This window comes from Suricata suricatta, chromosome 8 (assembly GCF_006229205.1).
Source record: "Suricata suricatta isolate VVHF042 chromosome 8, meerkat_22Aug2017_6uvM2_HiC, whole genome shotgun sequence".
NCBI lineage: Eukaryota > Metazoa > Chordata > Mammalia > Carnivora > Herpestidae > Suricata > Suricata suricatta.
Window position 1 is genome coordinate 135,351,867 of NC_043707.1, and position 24,667 is coordinate 135,376,533.

The following is a 24,667-nucleotide window of genomic DNA, read 5'->3' on the forward strand; positions in this document are numbered from 1 at the left end:
ACCCGCTTCCTCCAGACGCATCCGGGGAAGGTATCTAGGGCTCCCTTTTCCCCAATACCCATCTTGATCTCTGGAGACCCAGGAAGAAAGAACATTATCAGGAAGCTGGGTTAGGGATGTTTGGACCATTCTCAGAGACTGATTCCAGACCAGGAACTGCCATTTTCCAGAATAGAGGTGCATCAGCTTTTAAAGCATGTGTTAGTGCCCTCACTCGTGTGCTGGGCCCTGTTCTAAAGCCTCATTTCACCCTTGCTCCTCCCCCGACGAGATGGGCAGCATGAGGACTGCCGGTTGACGGTGGCTCATCCAAGGGTGCGCAGGGAGGGTGGGGGCGGTCAGAGCCAATATTTGAACCCAGGTCTGACTCAGAAGTCCCTGTGCTCGTGCCTGGGACAACCCACGGACACACTGGAGGAATTTCCCTTTTCTCAGAAACTTGCCCAGAAAAAGAGCTGATATAGTCGCAAACAGTGGTGTCCAAACTCTGAGGCGAGGCCACTCAGGGAGTCCGAGGACGCTGCAGATCCCTGGCCTGGCCCCAGAGACGTGGATCTGGTTCGTCTCAGATGGTGCATTTCAGCCACTACCTCCCTGTGATGCTGGCGCTGCAGGTGGTCCGAGGAGAGCTGGCCAGGCGGCTGCCAGGGGAAGGGACACGGGACTTTGGTCCTAAGGGTCCTAAGGGTCAGGGCACTCCTCACAGCACCACGAGATCCTGACAGGTCCCCAGGGAGCCAATTCTTTGGAAACCCGTTAGGACATGGCGATCCTATCTAGTCAATTTCTTGGGTATTCGCAGATCACTAGCCAATCCTCTGAACAAGCCTGAATCTGCTGTCTTCTCTGCTAGGGGCTGAGGGGGTGCCCCGTGCTCAGCAGCCCGCACGACAGGTTCACCGAGAAGGCTCACTGACATCATGCACGCTTGGCACCAGGGGACAAAGGTGAGTGTGGGACCGGCTCCTCCTACCCAGGGTGCAGAGCCTAGGCCCCAGGAACTCCATGCGGTCTCACATCCTGCCCCTTAGAAAGTCCACACCGTCAATGCTGTAGGACACGGGTGAGCTAGAGGCTCTCCTGATGAGCAGAATCCTTTCTCTCAGGCTCAAAAAGTCTTCATCTGGGCTGCAGTCTTACAAACTTCTGAGAAGGGTTGGGGACATTCTAGGATCACCTTTCTAGGACTCTCCTCACTGGGGCTCTGGTGGGCATCCCACCGTCTGCCAAAGGGTCCTGGGGATCATCTCAACATCTACTGAGAACTGGACGTGCACAGGAAGGGCCTGGCCACCACCCATTCCCTTCCCCTGCGGCACAGAGAGGGACTCAAACGTGGTTTTGTATTTTAATAAACTTTCCTTTATTAGGTTACTGACTATTATTAACCATCATAAAATAGAACGGAAGTTTCAAAACTGTACAGGTCACAAGGTTCTGGGCTGAGAGGCAAGAAGGGTGGGCCGGGGTTTGGGAAGCTGGGGACAGGGGTGCAGAGAAATGACAGGTCGAAGCTCATCCAGGGTCCGTGGGAGACAGCCGGGTCCAGGCGGTGGGGCTGGGATCTGCAGACGTAACACTCTCTCGTGTGCAACATTCGTGAGAACATGACCCACCCATAAACGGGAGTGAGGAAAAGTCTTTAAAAGTCTTCCAGGTAAGGTTTCCACCCCACCCGCCCACCCCCTCCCTGCCCTTGGAAAAAACCTCGAAATAATAAGGGGGTAATTTACATTCCTCACCCAGACTTGGTACCAATTTTGTGCTTTAAAAAATATACTCCATCGGAAGACTTTTTTTTTAAAGGTACCCTACAGCAGCTGTTTAAAACATAATTCTTAGAGACAATATATATGTATATATTAAACATTTAAACAAATAAAGTCATCTGTTGTGCCTGTACAGAAATGAACAGAAGTCTGACTCTAAGAGCGTTAACTTCGAGATAGAAGGCGGTGAGCACGGTGGCAGGGGCCGGGGGCTGCTACGGGGGGGGGCTGCGGCAGGGCGCTAGTGACCCTCTTTGGCTGGCTGCCCCGTCCCACCCCGCCCTGCACCTCGTGTGGCTCTGGGGGGGCCGTGACAAGCTGAGGCTGTTCCACTTGGGTGCAGAGCCCAGACAGGGGCACTAAGCGGGGGGCCTGGGCTGGCTTCTGGGAGCCACCCTGCCCTTGGTTTCTCTGGGGGACGGACACCCGCTCAGCCTCCCTTCCTGGTTGTGGCTCTGGGAGGCCAGAGCCTCTGAGGACGCACATGGGAAACCTCAGCTAGGGAAGGAAAAGCGAAAGCAGCATCCCCCTCCCCCAGAAGACGGAAGAAATAAAACCACGTGCAAGATGCACAAAGAAATAAAACCACATGCAAGATGCATGAGCCCGAGTGCTGGGTGACTTGCTGGAGAGACACAGGGAACTATTGCAGCCCTTGCAGACGGGCCCCCCAAGATTCTTGTAGTGCACGTGAGGCTAACATTCCCCAAGGGGCGTGCTCGGGAACTCGGCGAGGAGCCCCCCCGGAAACTGTAGGTCCAGAGCCCAAACAGAGCCACCCGTGTGCCCACGTGAGGACACACCACAGACACAGCCTGACGAGAGGGGCGGGTGAGGTGCACACATATCCCAGGGAGGGGCAAGTGGAAGAAAGGCAACAGAACACCCCAGAGAGAGGGTATGAAAACACGGTTTCCTTTCCAAATGGAATAAATAAATGGCTTCTATTATTGTTAAAAGAATAAATACAAGGTTCCAAGGGACCGGACGGCCGGGGCTGATGCTGGGCGCTCGGGTACCTGCTGAAGGGCCAGTCTCGGCTTGCGTCTGCCTCGGTGCCCGTGGGGAGTTTCTGACGCCCTGAGCGCTGTCTGCCGTGGCGTGGCCTCCCGGCCTCAGCACCAGCTTTCATCCAAGCACCTCTTAGCACCCCTGGGATCTGTGCTTGGCGCTGGGACCCGGCGGGTGGTGGGGGTGCTCCATGCCACCCTGAGGGCAGATCGGAGCTCAGCGCAGGGCTTCCTGGGAGCCTATTCTACGTGTCCTTTTCCAAGGAGGGACCTCCTACGGCATGCAGGGGACTTCTGCCAACGTCAGGACGGGGGACAGAGGAGCCTGGCTCGGGCTGTCCGAGCCCGGCAGGGGCACCGGGGAGGATGACGAGGAAGAGCAGGGACTTCCTCCCGCCGCCAGATGCCAGGCCATGGCGCGGGGCACGGCGGCAGCTCGGTGAGGCGGCGCCAGGTGGCTGTCGTGCAGGCGACGCGGGGCTGGCGTGTCACTGGTAGAGGAGGTAAGCCTTGAGGGAGGCGGGCAGCGGCAGCGCGTGGATCTCACCCAGACGCTCCTTCCCCAGGGCCAGGCGCACGGAGCGGCGGCAGAGATCCATGAGCGGCAGGGGCTCAGCTGGGGGGACAGACAGGGGACGGCAGGTTAGCACAGCTCCGGAAAGAGCAAGGCTGATGACGATGGCAATACTATCACTGTTAGTTTGTGTGTGTGTGTGTGTGTGTGTGTGTGTGTGTGTGTGTGTGTGTGTTTTAATGTTTTAATATTTATTTTTGAAAGAGAGAGAGACAGAGTAAGAGCAGGGGAGGGGCAGAGAGAGAGAGGGAGACACAGAACCTGAAGACAGGCTCCAGGCTCTGAGCTGTCAGCACAGAACCTGACGCGGGGCCTGAACCCATGAACCTGAGAGATCATGACCTGAGCCAAAGTCAGACGCTTAAGTGAATGAGCCCCCCAGGCGCCCCATCACTGTTAGTTTTAATACACAATTGGTGATGAGACCGTTTTACGTTTTAGGTCAACCGTTAATAGCTAATATGGAGAACCTGCCTGGGCCGGCCACACCAGCACCATCTCTCTTAATGGTTTGTTATTTATTTTTATTTCTTAAATGCAGCCCCTATACTTTTGTTCTTTTTTTAAAGTTTATTTATTTTGAGAAAGAGACAGGGTGAATGGGGGGAGGGCAGAAAGAGAGGGAGGAGAGAGAATCCCAACAGGCTCTGTGCCATCAGCGTAGAGCCCGATGTGGGGCTTGATCTCATGAAGTGTGAAATCATGACCTGAGCCGAGATCAAGAGTCAGATGCTTAACCAACTGAGCCACCCAGGCGCCCCTCCCTTAATGGTTTATTATGGTTTGCTCTGAGGGGCTTAACAAGCACACAGGGCCACATCATTACCATCGGCCCCATTTTACAGATGAGGACACTGAGGAATAGTGAGTCCAAACAACTCGCCCAGGGTCACGGTGCTGGCAGGAGACGGAGCAGGCTCAGAACCCAGGCCCTCTCTGCTCTGACCCATCGGACCCACAGCCTTCATCAAGCGTCCGTCTGGGCACACGGAAGCCAGCCCTTTCCCACACATGCCCCGGCCCCAGACCCCACGCAGGTGTTCAGGAAGAGACTATTCTAGGTGAGCCCAATGCTCATGGGTCCCGCAGCCGCCCCTCCTCACTGCTGAGGGCACTGAAGCCACGGGGGCCTAACGTGCCAGGTGGCACTCTGGGGCCCAAATCCGGGCAGTCTGGGCTCAGCAATCACATCCTTGGCCAGCAGACCATGTAAGATGTAAGAAATGCTGGTCTGGGGAGACGCGAGGAGGCCCAGCCAGCCTGAGGGTGTAGTGTCCACGGAAACCCTGGGTCCTGGCTCTTCCCTCCACCCGACAGAGTGGGACGCCAGCCCGGCCTGCGCAGCTGGGACCCCCACGACTGCCCCAGCCGCCGCCAGGGCATCTCAGCTCGCAGCCGGGGAGACTGAGGCCGGGGCTCGTGGATCTGAGGCTCAGGCACCTGGATCTGAGAGGGACCCCTGGCTGCAGCCTGAAGGAGCACTTTCGTCCTTGTGTCCCCAGATGGCCTGGGACCTGTCTTCCTACAGGAAGTTCGTGTGCTCCAGAAGGAGTGTGACGGTCACTCCCTCCTGGGAACCTGGAGGCCACCGTGGGCAGAGCGGGCCTTGCTCTCCCTGCCCCCACTCCCCCGGGAATTGACTTTTCCTGGCTCTCCTCCCAGAAGCAAGGTGCAGGTGAGCCCACTTGGAGCTGCTCAGGGCCACCCCATGGCATCCCCGACATGGAAAGAGCTCAAGTGACCGCATCCGTGGCTTCATCCAGGGTCTCCCCTTGACACTGAGACTCCTCTGTGACCAAAAAAATGGAGAAAAGCCCAGCATCTCCCTTGAGCTCCCCTTCCCCCAATGAGAAGTGGATCACAGTTCTTTAACATTCATGAGTGTGTCCCAGAGTATTAAAAAGCACATGAAAAAAAAAACAAACCTCAACTATTGAAGAGCAAACCCTACGGCTGGAGGTGAGGGGGGGGTGACTGTTGATGAGTCCGGGTTTCCTTCGGGGAGATGAGGTGTTCTAGAACCGATCACAGTGATAGGTGCACAACTGTGAATGTACCAGACCACGGACTCACACACTTTAATGTGGGAATTGTATGGTGAATTACATCTCAACAGAGCTGTTATTAAAAAGAGAATAAATCTTAGGCTTGATAATACATTTACTAAATTCCTAGCTTTAAAGGAAGGCCAGTGACTCCCACGGGCGGCCAGCCACAGCCAGGCGGGAGAAGGAACTGAAATGGTACACGTTTTTCATGAAAAGCTTTGTCTGTTCCTGGACAGCGCGGATGATTAAGGAGAGCTCTGCCTGGAGGCAGGAAAATGCACTAAATGATCTCCCACCGTCTGGGGGCCACGCCGTCCAGACTCCCCCGGGAGCAGGGCCGGGGGTCTCCCACCTGCGAGCCCTCGGGGCCTGGAGTTCCCCCCATCATAACACGTCCGGGGTCAGTGGCCTCACAGCTGGATCCTCACTTCTGCCCTGCCCAGCAGCCTGACCTCAAGCAGACCACTCCCTTGGCCTGGGCCTCAGTTTCCCCATCTGTAATCCAGACCAGATGCTTTCCAGAGTCTCCTTCAGCTGAGATCCTGATGGCCAGAAATGCCTCCCAGTAGCTCTTGGCCTGCGGACCAAGTGGCCCCTCCGTGGACTAAGTGGAGGGTTTCGGAGGCTCTTCCTCTCCTCCTCTCAGGAGCTCTCTCCATCTGCCCCCATCGGGCCAGCCCCTTCTCCCTCCAGGATGTGGCTCAGCCTCATGGGGAGGCCGAGGGCCTTCCCCTGGTGGCAGAGAGCACTTGAGAAAGTATTAAGGGCCATTGAATGTGGCCAGAGGGCTGTGCAGGGCTGCCGAGGGAAGACGGAGGGACTTCCCATCACACCCTCTTAGCTTCATGGTGTCCAAGGCATCCCACGGGGACCCTCACCGAGACAGGTGTCTATACAGCAGAGCCCGCAGTCCCGCTGCCTCGCTTTCGGTGACAGCCTACCTTAAATTAACATCACGGCACCCACGGCAGCCATGGCCTCGAACTCGCATTGGGTGTCTGGCGGGGACCACGGCCCCCCTCAGATCGGGTAACGGCTCAGGGAGGTGAGAGCTGCGCGCTAGGAAGTGAATATACACCCGGCCCGGCCTACTCTGCAGTCTGGCTCGCTCTAAGCCCACATGGAGATGGCCCCCTGCAGTTTGCCTCGAGGGCCCAGGAGCTCCGTCCACCTCCTTCCACTCCCACCGAAAGCCGCCGTGTGAAGTGGGGAGCTTCCCCAGCCTGGGCCATCTTTGGACCGCACTGAATGGAGGGGTTGTGAAACTAGAAGGGACGTGTCCTTCGGACCTGATCTGCCAGGATGAGCTGCCGAAGCAGCAGCTGACAGAGGCAGTCACCCCAGCATCCCATGGATGGGTCTACTCTTGGGGGCTGTGAGTGCACAAACAGGTCATGCCCTCCATGGCACAGGGCCATGGTCCCATGGCTTACCAAAGGCTGGGCAGAGACCACGGGTGCACTGGCCACGGAAACGGGTGTGGGCACTGAGCCATGGAAAATGTCGGTCCTGATTTCAGTTGGTCGCTAACAGAACCCAGGAAGCCTCCAGGCTCTGTGCCCAGCCCCACCCACAAAGTCAGGTATCCACTGAAGTTCCACCGAGGAAACTTCCAAATGGGGAAGGCAAGCATTTACTTATTTGACGACCTGTGCAAGGTGCCTCGGCCGCTCTGCCCATCCCCAGGACGCTGAGGTGCTCGTCATACACTTGACGTAGTTTGTATGAATGGGAGGGGCGGGCACTGAGTGCAGCCCAGAAATCAGGAAGTGAATCGGGTGCTATTTAATGGGGCAGAAGGTTGAGGAACTGGACGGTCTAGGCGCCAACTCCCATCTCTAGGAGAAGGGTTACCTGGTGGTCTATCTGAGCACGGCCCAGCATGCCGGCCGGGAGCTCTCCCACCACCCAGCTCACGCCTCTAGAGGCCACGGCTGTGACAGTTCATGGGCTAAATGAATGAGCTGCGGGTCTGGGAGGTCAAGGACAGATGTCTTGCATCAGGAAGTGCCCCCGATTCGGCCACGTTCCCATTCTCACCCATCGCCTTCACCGCTCCTGTGACTGAAAGCAGCTGACGGTGCGAATGCTCCCTGAGATGGATTCTAGAAAGTCATGGCTGGAGGATGGCCATCCCAGGGCATGTGGGCATCTCCCCTTAACGTGAAGCAGTTCTTACCAAACAGAAGCAAAACAAAACACCAACCCCTTGTCCTTGGCAATGAGGGAAGGAGGCCTGACACTTGGCTGGGTAATGAGGCACCTTTGGTTCCTGCTCCCCCGACTCTGAGAGCCTGTTGTCCTCATGTGACCAGCCTTTTGAGGGAACAGAGGGTCTAGAACAATCCCTTCCCTCCCAAGTGGCCTCTCTCTCCCAGAAGGAAAGCCTTGCAGGTTGGGTGGTCAGTATCCTTGACCAGGGCACCTCCCTGGAGCCCAGCTGGAATCGGGGTGCGGGAGGGAGCCACCAGCGGGTAGGGTGCCCTGGGAGGCCAGGAGGCCACCAGGAGGAGGTGACCCAGCGGAAAGTCTCCTGAGGAAAAGAGCTAAGTCGTCTTCAAACTCCCAGTCAGACAGACCTCACCAAACTTATTTATCTGGGAGCCTCCTCTCTCCCCTCCGTCTGCCAGACCCCTAGACACTGATGCACCCCAGGGCTCGGCCTCAGCCCTGCCCGCTCTCTCCTAGGTGAGCTCTTCCAGGGGTCTCAGCCCCTCACACCATCCAGTCACAGGTGACTGTCCCACCGACCTTGTCTCCAGACAGCAGAGCGAGCCACCTCTGCGTGCATTGAGCATCTCAAGCGTAAGCCCCCCGCCCTGGCCCAGCCCCGGTCACTTCTCCCCTGGACAACTGTCATGGCTCCTCCCTGCCTCCCAGTGGCCACTCTTGCCCCCACCGCTCATTTCTATGCAGCAACCAGAGCGGTCCTTCTAGGGCACAAGGTGCTCTCTTGTTACAGAACCGAGGTGAGGCTGCCATTTATCCTACTCCGTGTGTGTGTCCGGTTGCCGGCGCTACACCAGCCGCATGGGTTTTCCTATCTGTATCCTCCGAAGTCACCGGGTGTGCAGAACGGTGCTCATTCATGACTGGCTGGCACTGGGCAAGTCGAGAGGGCAAGGGCGCCACCCAGTATTGCCTGGCACTGAACCCAGTAACCAGGGTTCATGGGACCGATCGAAGCTTCAGACCCATGAGCAGCTCAGCTTTTTACCCAGACCTTTTCCTCTTGCCTTTAAGTTTCCCTGACCCTCCCTTCAGGGAGGCGGATTTGAGGCCTGGCCTCCTGTCTCCTCATCTAATTGCCTCTCGAGTGAACCCTTTCCTTGCTGCGTCCTGGATGTCCCAGGGATGGGCTTTGCTGCCCATCGGGGAGGCACACTTGGCTTTGGCTACGCCATGGCATTTCAGGGGAGGGAAGGGTCCTCCTCGTTAATCAAGAGAAACCCAGGTGGGCTCCAGCCACCTGGTACTTGGGAATCTCCACCCAAGACCCCGCTCACAGATGCAACTCCCAACAACGCCTTCCCATGCCCACTCCCCACTCCCCTCAACCCCTGTACATTTCCCCAACAAGAAAAGTCACAGAAGCGTCCAATTTCCCACCTGACGCAGAGCTGACAAGGCATCTGTCTGGGTCTCCAGGACAGCTTTGGACCCTGCCCTGACTCAGCAGAGGAATAGTTCTGGCTGAATGTGTCCTGACTCGCCACAGTGAACTTGCCCTCCAGGCCACTGGGGGGTCTGTGTCCTGTATTAGAACTGGCTGCGGGAACAGTGGAGCCCTGATGGCCCTGTTCCTGGAGGGGACGGGGACTGGACTGCTCTGTGGAGACCAATAGCCCTGGTGACCTGGCAACAAGACAGAGGACCCAGCAATTTGTTCATCCGCCTGGCTGTACAGAGTAGGGATGGAACTCTCTGGGGCTGTGGTCACCCTTCTGCCAGGGCCAGGGCCGGGGCTCCTGAGATCCTAGGTCCTGGGCAGGATGTGCCTGGTTCTGCCAATCCCTGCCCATCCTGGCCCAGGCAGATTTGGCTGCAGACTTTCTACTAGGGAGACAGACTCACAGAACTCGCTCTGCTGGTTCCCCAGACCGGGTCTGAGATAACATTGCGGGAGGTGACCTGCTGGATGCGCACCTGACGCTCCTGTCGGGTGTCCCATGACCGAGGGGTACCGGGTTGCCGTCACCCAGCCAAAGCCAGGGGCAAGGGGGTGGTGGAGGCTTCCAGAGAGAAGTGTTTAAAACTTCCCTCTGACTTATGTCCCTGGATATTTTCTCTGGTATCTTCCAAGGCTAAGGTAGGGAAGGGGCGTGGGAGAAGATGAGGTTCGGAGGCCGCGTGACCAGAGTAAGCATTTATGCTTCTGACCCCAGCAGGGGCTTCCCCGACTGCTCACCGGGCCTACGATCTCGGAGTGCTGGGCCAAACCTGCCTCTTAAAAATGGTCAGTGCATGGGTGGGCAAAGCTTTCTGTATCACCCCCTTTCTGAGGTGAGGTTTGCAGATGGTAGAAGGGACCCATGAAAGAGTGAGGGCCAAGCATGGGGATGGACAGTTCTGGAACTCTGGGACCTCCTACCAACATGGGGTCCCAGTCACAAAGCCACCCATAGAACCCTCTCCACTTCCTAAACCAGAATGAGAGTGTTGCCACATATGGGCTATGTTCACACGTGGTCTGAGAAAGGCCACTACCTTTACCAAAGGGGAAATCACTGCTGATTCAGCCTGCTTCTGATCCACATGATCCGCCCCAAAGGCCTCCTGACATCCTGACTGAACAAGCCCCTCCGGCCCCTCAGCACCAGAAGAGAGAGACGCTAAACCTGTCTAATGAGCAAGAGAGAACACTGGCTTTCATCCTACCCCCAAGGCTGCAAACCCCAGCTGATTAATACCCTGCTACTATGCTAGAATTTGGTCAACCACAGATCAAAACTGGAGGCAGACCAAACATAAAATAAAAGCATCTACCCAGGCACCCGTCCATTCATTCACGCATCCATCCATCTAATCATCCATCCTTCCACTCATCCACCCATCCACTCATCCATCCATCCACTCATCCATCCATCCATCCATCCATCCATCCATCCATCCATCCATCCACTCATCCATCCATCCATCTACTCATCCATCCATCCATCCATCCATCCATCCATCCATCCATCCACAAGGTGCTATCAGGTAATCTGGCCAACTCTAGTCAGAATTCTTCATGTAAGCAGAGGAAGGCAAGAGTAGCTTCTGAGTATCTGAATCTGCTGCGATGTCTACCTAAAGACAATTTAGTTCTGTTGACTGTGAACTTTGGGTCAGGCCCAGCCAGGACCCTGGGGACAAAAATCCAGGAATGCTGCCACACTGGACAGCACAGAGGACACTTACGGTCAAGGCCATTCAAGTAGCGCATGCGGATCTCACAGTGGCCCCACACGGCACTCACTACAGGATACAGTTTTTTGCCCTTGAGTCCTCGAAAAGCCACTCCCATGTACTGTCCATCCACAATGAAGCTCAGAGTCCCGTCATCCATGTCCAGGGCCACGAGGAAGGAGTCAGGGACGATAAATGTCTCATCCGGCTCCAAAAAGGCCGGGTACGTTTTGCTCGGCTGGTTTTTGCCATCATGGTAGAGCCGGTTGCGCCCCAAATCCCAGCCCCAGGACTCGTGGTTATTCCCCACGAGGGTTGTGTACCCAACGGAGTGCAGGGGGGCGTCCGCTGTCGCCACCCCCACCACAGCGTGCGTGCCCCGCTGCCTCATGGCCCACGTGATCTGCCACACGTGCAGCCCACGCGTGTACCCGACTTTGCCCCTGATGGCGTCCGTGCTCTGGGCCACCGGATGCCGGTGAAAGATCAGCTTGTCGTCCTCCTTCACGAAGACGTTGAGCGATCGGTCATTGTTGTTCCACGAGTGGAGCAGCTGGATGTCGTAGGACACGGGGGGCATGTCTAGCAGCAGGTCCAGGCGGGTGGGCTTGCAGTAGTCCAGGCCCTGGAGCTCCTGCTTCAAGGGCCGGTACGTGGGGTCCCTCATGTCCACAGTCTTGATGCCTCCGGTGACCTTCTGACCCATGTTCGTCTTCAGTTTCACCTTTGCACGCACTCCCAAGGCAAACTCATCAATCGTGGGGTCTCCTGTCCAGTTTTCGAGTGAGGCCCAGACAGAAGTCCCAAGGAAGGTTTCCAGGTGGCCTCTGCAGACTGCGGAGTGCTGGGTGTTGTCTAATGAATGGAAAGAGAAACAGAAGGGTGAGCCAGGCTTGAGGGAGGAAGGGGAACCAGGAGCACAAGGCTGCCCACATGGACATGTCCCAGCAACCCGGGCCCTGTGCTCCCAGCACTCGGATGCAGTGCTCTGGCCCCAGGGCTACACTGCCAGGAAGGGGATGTCCACCACCAGCAGTCAGCGGGGGGGCGGGACGCGGGCTTGGGGATGGAGCATCACGCTTGATGATGTTGGCTACATGACACTCTCCAAATACCTCATCACCATTTCCCAGGGCAGAAGGCCAAGTTGGCATGGGCCCTCAAATTGGCCCTGGAGTAGTGGGCATCTTCCTTGGGCAAAGCAAAGGGAAGCTTGTGTCCCTTCCCTGCTGTCTTGAGGGAAAGTGAAGCCCCGACAGGCAGTAGAAACTTCTAGACTCCATTTCCTAGCCCCTCTTTTCTAGCACAGCTGCTTCTAGGGGTTCCTGCTAGGAAAGGGGACCCCGGTGCAGGCGGAAAGCCCATTTGGGGCCTCCTGGCTTGCTGGTCCCTGAGGCTGAAATGACATCCCCAGCAAGTTCTGTGTCCCTCCTGGTGACACTCTTCTCATGGCCCCTGGTCATGAAGGTTCTCACCCCCCACCCCCAGGTAGTTCTGGACCAACGCTGTCATTTTCCCCCACCCACACCCTTCAATGAGCAGCCATTGTTTGGCCCCTTGTGTCACAACAGCCCGTCTGGGGAGGAAGCCCGACTCCAAGACGCCTTGTTCCCCCCACTCTGGCTTCAGCGTGCCATGAGGTTGGAGGAGAGACATCAGTACATCTGTCCCGTCCTCTCCATTGGCAGTACCAGGAGGGTTATGACCAGGGAGGTGGGGGTCTGACATGTGGGGAGGACTGACCACCCCCACCATTCCCATCCCCAATGCCCAGCCTTGGAGAATGAAAAGAACATGCCACTTTGGTTTCCAAGCTTCCCTCGAGAAAAGCTTTCTGCCATCACAAACCTCCTTGGCCTGTGGAAGGGACTCTTGGCTGCCTGGTCTAGGGGAGGGGCTCCTAGGACCAACCAGACAAGGGAGAAGGCAGGCTCCTGGCTAAGTAACTGAGTGAGTAATTCGAGGGGCCAGGGAGCGAGGCCACGGTGCCTGGGGTGAAGAGAATCCAAAGGAGCCTGGGGAGGGCGTTGTCGAGGGGTTCCCTCTGCAGGTGGCCCCCAGCTCTTCCACCGTGGGAGTGACAGAGCACCTGTGGGGGGATGGGGCAGGGCATGCAGGGGTATCTGGGAGATGGGGCCATGGGCCTCCCTGTGGGGTGCCTGGAGGTCGCCAGGGCTAGAAGCATCCATCTGCAGTAGGCCTGCTGTCTCTCCTAGGTCTCCTAGCTAACTTGGAGGGGCCTCCCTCCCCTGGGACCATGTCTTCAGGGCGGCCAGGCCTCTAGGAGGCTGGCTCTCAGCAGAATAAATGTCCCTGTGTGGGAACACTTGGACCCGGCCCCCCCATCTCAGCAAGCACACCACGCTTCTTGCCCTCCCCTTTCTGGTGTGGAATGGAAGGCTTGCTTGCACCCTGACGCAAGGTCATTTCTTCAGAGACAGGCTAGGACTTCTTGTGACAAATGTATGCAAAGCTGGTATAGAGTAAAGGTGTCCCTCTGCAGCTAGAGGACCACCCTCGTTCTGGAAAGTTCTGTGGATATTGCAGCTTGCTGTCCTAGATCCCCCAATTTCAAGCTTTCAGGCCCATTGAATCCTGAAAGCCATCAAAACCTCCAGGACTCACCCATGACCCCGCTGAGGGGCCACCCTGTGGTTTGGCACCTGCTTGTCAGGCATCGTGGAGGTGGGTGTAGAGAGAGCCAGGGTTCTGGGGTGCAAACATGGTCTTGGTAATTGCAGAGACTGGGGGCCACCAGGCTGCAGCCTTCCCTGAGCCCCCTCTTCCACGTCTCCCCAGACTCCATGCAAGTATTTTCCTGAGCTGGTCCGGGGCAGTTCTCCAAGTCAGAAGTACTCATCTCCAACCTGCCTGAGCTCCTCCCTCTGCCTGGTGCCCCATGACATCTGTGTAGGACCCTGGTGGGGACCCAAGTTAGCTCTCTGGAGGACAGGAGGGAGCTGACTTCCTCAGAGAGCTCATTTCACTGCTTCCTGGAGCACACGGCCATTGCCCTTTAGTGGGATCTAACCCAGCACCTCGGCGTTCCCACGCTGGGCCCAGGTTGGGGGTAAGGAGGAGTCTGGGGGCTGGGGGGGACACTGGGCAGGCAGCACATGCAGGAAGAGAAGGTGGGGAGAAGTCCTTCCAACACATTAATTTAAACTATTTGGAGAGATGGGCTCCTGGGTGGCTCAGTGGGTTAAGCATCCTGACTCTTGGTGTTGGCTCAGGTCACGATCTCATGGTTCATGAGTTCGAGCCCCATGTCGGCTCTGCACAGGCAGTGCGGAGCCTACTGGGGATTCTCCCTCCCTCTCTCTTAAAATAAACAGTAAAAAGATAATAAGCTATTTGGAGAGAAACGGGTGGAAATGGAGAATGGGGAAAGTGGAGGGGTGGAGCAGGGGAAGGGATGGGGGGTGAGGAAGGGAGAAGGGAAGGGGGCTCTCAGGCCTCGGAGCTGGTGCCCCTGCTTCAGCGACACCCAGGATCAGCAAACTTCTCGTATAAAGGGCTAGAGAGTAAATGTTTCAGGCCCTGTGGGGTGAAAGCAGCCCCAGATGTGCATCGATAAACGAGCAGGGCTGAGTTCCAATAAAACTTTATGAGAATAAGCTGGTCCCTATTCTTGCCGAGCTCGGCCAACCTCTGAGCTAGATAAGGGCCCTTGCACATCATCTCTGCTGAAGACAGTGCCGCAGTGGAAGGCAGAAGATGGATGTGGGAAGGAATCTGGCGGCCACAAAGTCAGCCCGGCCTCGGAATGAGCCAATTGAAAGGGGCACAACCTCAGTGGCAGTCGGCTATCTGGCCAGGCAGGTCGGGTCAGACACGCTCCGAGAGTCCCCTACCTCCAGGCAAGTCCATTTGCACAGCCTTTGTGCTAAGTTCCTACCCTCCTGGGACAGCAACCCAGGGGACCGTCCAAGAGGGAGGTCCTTTTGGGGGTCCCCCGGACCATGTGACCTAGAGCAGGGGAGTCTGTGGGAGGAAGAGGGTCAGGTAAAAGTGTCTGCAGCACTGTAGGGTGGCTCCCGCCCAGGGGACATGGTCCACCCTCTCTGCTGCTGCTCCGGCCTTCAGAGTCACTCCCAAGTAGTCAACCACCATGGATAGCAACCCTGGAGACATCCTTGACTCGGTTGTCACCTCCTGTCCCCACCCCGAGTCCAGGCTATGGTCAAAGCTGATGCTTCCTTCTCATAGATCTCCTGCTGTCCACACCCAGCCCCCTCCTTGCCATGAAGGCCACTGAAGCCATCCAGATGCCTCCCTTCCTTCCATTTTTAAATATGGCTGCAGAGATTGGCCCTTCCGTGGGTCCTGAAACATGAGTGTCCCAAGCTTACCTAAGACTCAACTGAGACAGTATTCCAGAGAGGACCTGGTACAACTGGCATTTTCACTTTTATGTTTATGTTTATTTTCTAGATTGTGCTTTGTACACTGAACAAAGGTCACTGTTATCCATCTTCTTGGTCACCGTGCTTGGTCCTATGATGGACGTTGGTCTTGAGCCAAGACCCAAGAGTCTGAAATGTTGAGCAGATCAGATTTAACATCCCTGCGAAGCCAGGGGTTGGCAAACTTGTTCTGTGAGTGGCCAGATGGTAAATATTCTAGGCCTTTCAGAGAATTATGTAAATGAATGGGCATGGCTATGTTCCAATAAAACTTTATTGACAAAAACAGAGTGTGGGCCAGATTTGGCTCAGAGGCCATGGTTTGCAGACTTCCATTCTAAACCCCCATACAAACTGTGGATGCAATTTCCAAAATGCCCGGATGAGGTGCTGGGGAGTGGGGTAAGGGGTGGAGCCACAGAGGCACTGGTTTGGCCTGTGCAGCTCTTGCAAACACTGGGCCAAGGAGAGAGTCCTCCCAAACTTCAGGGCAGACCAGAAGAAGCAGTACAGACCCCAGCTCTGGGACCAGGCCCCTTTCCTGCCTTCTGAGAGGCAAATGCAGATGACCAGGCCTTTTAGAGCCTAAAGTTGTCACCAGAGTGTCAGGGCTGGGGATGGCCCAGACAGCCCTTAGTGAGTCTCTGTGAATTGGGAGGATGAAGACTTTGTCCCCCTGGAGGAGAAACAAAGCTGCGGAGGGTGTGGTCAGGTATTGACCTACAGGGCTAGGACTGGAGAGGCAGAGGACAGAGACGGCCCACTGCTGCGCCACCACCCACCAGTCACAGGCAGCGTCCGGGGCTGATGAGAGGGAAGGGCGTGGAAGTCCACGCCGTGCCGGGTGGCGGCTTTTCATTCTCTCTGCCGGAGCTCTCGTTCACAAAGCTCATACAAACAGGGGCGCCCGGGGGGCTCAGTCAGTTAAAGATCTGACTCTTGCTTTCGGCTCAAGTCATGATCTCGCAGTTTCACGAGTTTGAGCCCGGCATTGGGCTCTACAGCAGGCAGTGCAGAGCTTGCTTGAAATTCTCTCTCTCCCTCTCTCTAGACCCCTCCCCGACTCACACTGTTTCTCTCAAAATAAATAAATTAATAATAATTTTTTAAAAAAGCTCACACACACATTAGCACAGGGCACAGGGCCCCCAAGACCACATCTGCCTGTTCCTACTTATGGCTGTCACAGGCCAGACCTCAAGATGAATTCCTCCTTTGTACCCCTCTGGTTGCCTAGGTAATACACTGTCCCCACTGTCCTCAGTCCCTGCTGCTTCCCTATGACCAAAGGCAGCAGCAGGGGCGAGCAGGGCCCAGTGTGATCTGGAGGGTGGGGGGGACCAGGGATCTGTGTACTCGGTGGGTGGATTGAGCCCCCGTAATGGGCACGAATGCAGCAGGGCGGGAACCGGGAGCAAGAATGCACCTATAAACACACACACAGCTGTGGGCACGCACATTTCAATGGAAGCAAAGTAAAATATGTTCAAAGGGGCTCTGCCCGTAGCACTATTCTTCCTGCCGGGTCTGGGGAGTCAACAAGTCGTTCTGGGTTGGGAACTCCTGGCAGTGTTACTTTTCTACAGGTAAAATCAGATTAAAGATCAAACAGGGTCAAAGGAGAAAACTAAGCGCAAAAGGGTGGGTTGGAAAGCCCAAGAGGGAAAGAGCCTTCTTTACGCAAGTCCTAACACAGAACTGCCCCTAATGTGGGGTCAAGTTCTAGAGCCGCGGCTGGCACGGGGTTCCGTGTGGGACAAATCGTAGGGGAGGGCGTGGTTCAGGAAACGCCGTGTGGATCTCTTCCTCACCTGGAACAGCAGGCGAGCCGCCCACCCCACCGCACTGCCCCGTGTGCCTCTCCCTTGTCAGGTGGGCCTCGTGGTCAAGTTCGCCCACATCGATGAGCGGCTGCGGAGCCGTCCCTGAGGCCAAGGGTGCTCCTGGGGCCTCACTCTTCACACTCCACTTCCCTCTGCTCACAGCTCAGCCCTCCTCCCACTCTCCAGCCTGGCGCAGCCCTGGCCCCAGTATGCGGCACACGCGGGGACAAAGGGAGGAGGACCTGCCCCCAACATCAAAGTCCAGCACATGGCTCTGTCTGTCTCGCGCACTGGAGGGTTGCCTGGAGGCGGCAGAGAGGAGCACACAGTGGAAGGGAAGCAGGAATCACAGCCATGGGGCAGGGACACTGGGCCTGTAAACTGACTTGTCCTACCCTGGAGGGGACACAGAGGGACATGAGCAGACACACCTTGGAAGCTTTAAGACTCTGTATTTACTTACAATCGTGTGGATTAAAGATTAAAGGCTCTGGGACCAGGAGCAGGGGGTTGGGAGTGTCACAGCGCAGGTGTCTGCTGTCAGGCCAGATGCCACCAAGCCCTATGGTTTGACCTGGGGGGACCCCTTTCCCTCTACGGAAAGCCCCCCAACTCTCCCTTACTAATGCTACACACACATCATCTTCGATGGGTCAAAGTCAGTTCATGGTCCACTGCACAAGGGGGTGCTTCTCAGACCCTCTAATGGGCAAAAGCATCCCAATTAGTGTGCCCCGGGGTTGCCAGGGGACGGGGTGGCCTGGGGCTCCATCAGGGCCACCTGTTCGTACTGGAATTCTGGGTGGACCCTGGATCTTCCCATAGCCTCCCCCTTCCTCAGGCCGAGGAGCAGCCAGATCTGGCTCCAGGTCCCCAGAGGACGAGGGGAATCAAGAGCATCCCCATAGAGCACTGTTTGGGGGTCTGATTCCTGGGCCAGGGCACCATCTTAACCCAAGCCTTTAATGACCTAAGGCAGCCGACTGATTCTCTCTGAACGGAGAGGGAGTGGGCACACCGCATCCGTGTCTCCTGGGCACCTGCGGCTGGAGAACGGTTGTTGGACATGCCACGTTCTCAGTCCACGAGTCTTGGAGTAGAGGGAGGCTGGCAGACCGTCATCTGTGAGAGGGGACAGGGAGCCAGGCAGGATGCACGGGGTTAAAAAGGTGGAGGTGGTCTAGAGAGAATGTGGGGGAAAGTCGTCCCCGGATAGTATGGGGCGTGTGTCCAAGACGCACATCTGGGATGTGGGGCCACGCGGTGGCTGCCATCCAGGCGCCACACCCCCAGCGATCACCCCCCCCAGCCACTCTTCCAGGATCTTGCCTGCGGAGCCTGAGAACCCTGAACGGGGACGTGTGGACAGAGACCGTCACGGCCCCACGACGCCCCTCCCCCCGCCTTGGCGAGGAGGAGGCAGCCCCCAGGACCGCTGACATCCACAAAACATAATGTGATGCTGTCACAACTTAAAAAATAAACTGGAGAACACGGTGCAGAATGTGATCCCGTTTCTGTAAGAACAGAATTTAAGAAGATTCTATCTGCACAGGTTTATCTGTCAGTAGGCACAGAGAAAGGTCTAAAATGAAGAAACACCAGACCTTTCACAACGGTTAACCCCGGAGGGTGGGGTGGAAGGAAAAATGCGTTCATTTTGAATGCTTTTTGAACCAATTAAAAAAACTTTTTAATGTTTTTTATTTATTTTTGAGAGACAGAGAGAGAGACAGAGCGTGAGCAGGGGAGGGTCAGAGAGAGGGGGAGACACAGAATCTGAAGCAGGTTCCAGGCTCTGAGCTGTCAGCACAGAGCCTGACGCAGGGCTCGAACCCACGGACCCTGAGATCATGACCTGAGCCGAAGCCGATGCTTAACTGACTGAGCCACCCAGGTGCCCCCAATCTTTTTTTTGTCATGCATGTAACACAGAAACGAATCTTCCACAAATAAGTTGTTTCCCAATGTAATTCCTGAAGGCTCTCCACATGTGTCACGTCCACAATGAGCACAGGGTAAATGTTTAATTCACCCAGGAAGACCCATGGGAAGGGTCCCAAGACGGGAGGAGGGCGAGAATCACCGGGTGCAATCCCCCCAAAGAGGGATTGTTTCTACTGCGATTTCTCCCAAGACTCCCAGTTGCACTGTTTCTACTTCATAATTTTAGTTTGCCCAGTAAAACCTGGGCAGCTCCTGCTCCGCTGGCCCCACAGCAGCACCGAACGGCTCCGTCCGGAAACCTGAAACCCACGGCAGCCGTGCAGTTCTGTGCCCAGCAAAGGGGCAGGCGAGGAAGGAGGCCCTCGGAGGGCAGATACCAGAGAGGGGCAAGAATTTTCACCCTTGGCTCAGACAGGACAGCACGCTCAGCACCTGCCGTTACTTTGCAGGTCCACCTTCCAAAAAACCACTTTGGGAGCAGCCGGCCGTGGAGCCCATCTCTGCTAAAAAAAAAAATCATCTTTTTGTTTTGTGGTTTAAGGAAAAGTCCATTGAATGGGCGGAAGGAAGGCTCAGATGGAGACACATCCAAGGTGACAAATGGATGGGGTGGGGGAGGAGGCAGGGCACACACGCCCAGGAGGGCCACCGGAGAGAGAGTGGCAGGCACACACTCACCTCCTTTTAACTCAAGTCCCCCTCAGTGTGTCCCGATTGACCCCAGAACAGTAAAACCATTGTTTTGACCCAAGATGGGGAAAGAATGAAATTCAGGCTACGGAACAAGGTGACCTATTTATAAAGCCTCCTTTCACCTGAAGATCAAATAAACTCCCTCCCTCCGCCTCCCCACCTCACACATCAGTGTTTGCAGCCCAGAATTTTGCAAGAGAAGCATGCCCTGGGCAGTCTGTGGTTCTATCAGAAGACAACTTCTGCAGCTTGCAGACTTGCTGCCTGGCCCTGCCTGCCAGTTAGGGTTTCGTGCTCCTGTGAGCCGGGACCCGGGGACACGCTTCGGTGGTGGCCGCGCAGGGGGCTGGGGCGTTCCCACCGGCAGGACGAGGCCACACGGTAACGGTCCCTCCCCTTTCCCCCAACACACACCCCATCCGCCCACTTGAGGACAGATGCCCTGGGAACACCCAGGAGAGAGCCGTTTTCTCAAGCAGGGATATAAAAGTGAAGCCGCTGCCCCTAGAACTGACAAAACATATTGGTCCCTTCTGGAAAGTTCTGACGAGCGACTTTAGAGAGAAAATCCCGCATGGTCCAGAGCTCTAGCCTCTGACCTCAAAAGACCAAGAATGCACCTGCTGCAAACACCTACGGAAAGACCCAAATTACTCACGACACTTTCAGAAAGGGCTCACATCAGTTGAACCTTGCCCCTGGGAAATTGGCATTACATTCATACAGAGACTAAAAATTAAAATAAAGACTCACGGCTGCAGCCCAATCAGGGTTGTGACGGCAACAGTCTGTGTGCTTCGTTCAGATGAGAACCCCTACTCTTGGAGGGACCTCAGTGACACACAGTGACACGGAGACAGCAGCAGAAGAGCCTTTCAGAGGCAGTGGGAATGGAGCCTGTGGTGGGAGCTGGGCGCCTACCATGAGGGTCCTGCCTGGGGCCCTCCGCACAGAGAGCGGGAAGCAGGGCACAGAGCTTGTCCATGGGGACAGTCCATGGGGACAGCCCGAGGGGACAGCCCACGGGAGCCCAGGGGAAAGGCTGTTTGTGGGTGAACTGCCTCAAAAACTCCAAACGTAAACTCCTTAGGTCAAGAGCAGCGGCCGAAGTCCCAAAAACTTTCTACAGGAAGAAGAGGCCGTTCTGTGATGGTGCCCCTAGGAGCGGGTCTCAAAGTGGTGTCCCCGCCCCAGGAGGCCAGCATCACCTGCCAGGAGAAGCGAATGCCTGGCCTCCCTCCTGTCCCTGACTCACTGAATCAGGGGGCGGGGCCCAGGGGTCTGCATTCTAATGAGCCCCCCCCACCCCGCAACATTGGGACGCTGCTGGTTCAAAGGAATCAGAGCTCAACGTTTTAGGATCTCGGATCCGTGCGAAACAACTGCCAGGCTCAGATTTACAACAACGGTTTTTAAAAACTGCTTGTTTGATCTTGACCTGAAATATTTCAAATGTTACACATGCTCATCAGAAATCTCAATCCAGGGGGGTACCTGGTGGCTCCGCCGGTTAAGGGATCGACTCTTGGTTCCGGCTCAGGTCATGATCTCGTGGTTTGCGAGCCCCGAGTCAGTCTGGCTCCACTCTGACAGCGTGGTGCCCATTTGGGGTTCTCTCTCTCTCCCTCTCTCTCTGCCCCTCCCCTGCTCATGCTCTCTCTCTGTCTCAAAACAAACAAACAAAAGAAATCTCAATCCAGAAATGTATAAAGTATAAATTAAAGTGTCCCCTCCCACTGGGGACGGTTCACTTAGAGCAAACTACTCACCAGTTTGCTTTTCCCAAGTCATACCAGCTTAGCTCCTAGGCCGATTTAACGTGGTAGGAGCATAATATTCCATCACGGGAATTTCTGTCACTTGCCTGTAGAGATGAACGTGTAGGTGATTTGCAGTGAAGGTCACAAGAGATTTCTCCCTAGCCGGGTGGCCTTAAAACAACTTCCTCCCATGAGTTTGTGGCCACCTCGTCTCTCAACACGCTCCAAACCTTGGACCTCAGAGCCCCCACCCCACTGTCCATGTTTCGTAGAAGAAAAAGCAAAGGTCCCAGGAAGCTCCCACCAGGCTGTCTGGTCTTTGAACTGGCCACGGTGGCAGAAAGGTGCTCAGGTTCCCGCACAGCTAGTTGGACTGAAGGCTGGTCACCTGGACCTTGATTGGAACACAGCCAAGGAACTTGGAAAGGATTCTAAAAGGAATCAAGCCTCGTGCCTCCTGGTGCGGACTAATCACCAGTCCCTGTGTGCGATTTCACGGAACTCAGCAGGATGCAGAGGGAGAGGTGAATCCCCCTGCCTCGCAGGCCCGCCCAGGACTTAACCCTATTCCTCCCGCCACAGGAGCTCCCGGACGTCCTCCTCCTGTCCCGCCAGCCAGTCCTGAGCGCCGGGCCACCACTGTGAAGGGAAGGCCTCCTCACAAGTCCAAAGGCAGCAAATCACTCAATCCTAAACTCTCCGGCAAGCAGAAGGGGCCGGTCGCCGGGTCCCCATGACACTAGCCTATCACAGGGGCGTAAAGTGAGGAGGCAGGACGGGGCCTCCCCAGATACCCACCAGCCGTCCCAGGTGCTGGCTGAAGGTCCACGGCCCAGAGGCGAGGCAATAGGTTTGCCACGTCCACTGGAATGAAGAGCCACTGTATCTGCCCTATGGGTAAAAATCTGGGGAAAAAACCCAACTATTTGGGCGTGTGTGGGAACAGAGATGAAGTGAGTCTGTGTCTGAGGTTCGAGAGGTGTGCTTATGAATTTCCCTCCCTTTCAGATTTCCTTACTGTTGTTTTGTTATTGCTGCAAAAGCATACATGGATGAACCCAAATGTCCATCAGAGGGTGAGCAGGTGAACAGAGAGGCAATACCCACACAATGGAACACTATCCAGCCATAAAAAAAGAATAAAGGGCTGGAGCGCCTGGGTGACTGACTCAGTCGGTTGAGTGTCTGACTTCAGCTCAGGCTATGATCTCATGGTTGGTGGGTTCGAGCCCCGCATCGGGCTCTGTGCTGATGGCTCAGAGCCTGGAGCCTGCTTCAGATTCTGTATTTCCCTCTCTCTCTGCCCCTCCTCCACTCATGCTCTGTCTCTCAAAAATACATAAACATTAAAAAAACAATGAAAAATAAAGAATACAGGGTTGGGGCATTTGGGCGGCTCAGTCAGCTAAGCGTCCGACTCTTGCTCTCAGCTCAGGTCTTGATCTCAAGGTCGTGAGTTCAAGCCCCGCATTGGGCTCCACACTGGGGGTGAAGCTACTTACAAGACAAACAAGAACACGGCGAATCTCAAATGAAATACCTCATGCTGAGTGCGAGGAGCCAGATCTAGCGAAAGGTCACATCTTGTAGGATCCCATGCATATGATAACACGTGACTCCACAGAGACAGGGAGCAGATCCGTGGGCTGCCGAGGCCAGGGCAGGTGGGGAAGTGAGACCCGCTGCTGCTAATGGGTCAGAGCCTCTATGGGGGGAGGGGGGGATAAAGATGATAAAGGTGTTCTGGAACTAGACAGGGTGGTGGCAGGCACAATATCACGAATGTACTAAATGCCACTGAATTGTACTCTAAAAGTGTTGTATTGTGTGAATTTCACCTCCACAAACAAAAAAACCGCAAATGAATGAAAACTGCCCACCTGTCCAAAGTCCACATGGCAGGAGGGGGTGTGTGGGAAGGGCTGCGGAATGGAGGGGGGCCCGGAGCTCGAAGGAGCCTCCTAGAACTGGGCCACGGCCGCGCAGTTCTCCACCCCCCCCACCCCGTTCTTTCCTCCAGAAGCAAAAGCACCGAGCTGCGGTCTGGCAGACCCGCGGCCTGGAGGCTGCGCTGTAGACGGAGCATCTCTGGGGGAATCCCAGAGGTGCGCCTGCGTCTTTGTGCCCCGACAGGAGACGTGCGTGTGCACAAGCACCGTGGCCTGAGGACAGGGACCTGGAAGGACCAATGTCCCGGCGATCACTCTCTGCACGCTTCCCACTGGGGGAACGAGGTGGGAGCAGGTGCGGGGGAGAGAGAGAGACAGCCAGGCTAGGATTCCCAGGCCCCCGCGTCTGCCTCGAGCGAGTCAACACCCTGAAGCCACTCTGGAAAGACAGAGACCCTGTTCTGTGACACGAGGAAACCATCCTGCCGCTGGGATCCCGCCTGCCCTGCTGGTGATGTGGCACCGCGGGGCTTCAGGCCGGGCTGACGCGCAGTTTGACTGTTCTCATGGGGTGAGCTCTGTGTTCTCGCGAGGATTCAGCTCACAGGTCTGGAGAGGTCTAAGCCTCTGAGTCCGTCACCAACCACCACCTCCCACCGACAGACTGCACCCAAGCCCTCCGTGCATCTAGTAGGTGTCTAAAACACATCGGGATTGCATGCTCATCCCACCCCATAAGCACCCACTGAGCCCTGAGGGGGTGGCACGGGCTTCCCAAGCCCCCTTCTTTGTTCCTCAGTCCCTGAGCTCCCCAACCGGGTGGAACCTGGCAAGAGCTAAGTCAGCAAGACCGTCACCTGCAGAAGGGATCCACCGAGAGGGGGTCTGTGTGTGTTCAGCTGATGGACACTTGGAAGACACCCAAGTCCAAATAAGGTGCCTTAGGGCTAGAATGCATTCCAAAAATATTAGGTGCCTACTGTGTACATACAGGTAGAAATCACTGCCCTTGTGGAGCTTAGTCGAGTGACAGAATCACTTGAACAATTAACACAAACTTCAGGGGCAGACATTTTTTAAAGTTTATATCTTTATTCTTGAGAGAGAGAGAGCGAGCATGAGTATGTGAGCAGGGGAGGGGCAGAGAGAGAGGGAAAGAGAGAATCCCAAGCTTGGACCCACAAACCGTGAGATCATGACCTGAGTTGAAATCAAGAGTTGGAGGCTTAACCAGTTGAGTCCCCAGGCGCCCCTTAAGGGCCGAAATTTTTATCTGTTGTGCTCCCTGTGACAGCCTCAATGCCTAGAAGAGTGCCTGGAACACAGTAGGTGCTCAATAAATGTTAAATGACTATATATC

The 24,667-nt window shown here is 55.9% G+C and overlaps 1 protein-coding gene across 1 annotated transcript; it reads right to left on the reverse strand.

The window, feature by feature from the left end:
• Nucleotides 1-1,336: 1,336 nt before the first annotated feature.
• SPSB1 (splA/ryanodine receptor domain and SOCS box containing 1) lies at nucleotides 1,337-11,644 on the reverse strand. The gene is made up of 2 exons (XM_029948483.1): nucleotides 10,802-11,644; nucleotides 1,337-3,395 (listed from the first exon to the last, which is right to left on the reverse strand). The coding sequence occupies exons 1-2, from the start codon at nucleotides 11,493-11,495 to the stop codon at nucleotides 3,268-3,270; spliced, it is 822 nt and encodes a 273-aa protein (XP_029804343.1). The 5' UTR covers nucleotides 11,496-11,644; the 3' UTR covers nucleotides 1,337-3,267.
• Nucleotides 11,645-24,667: the final 13,023 nt, after the last annotated feature.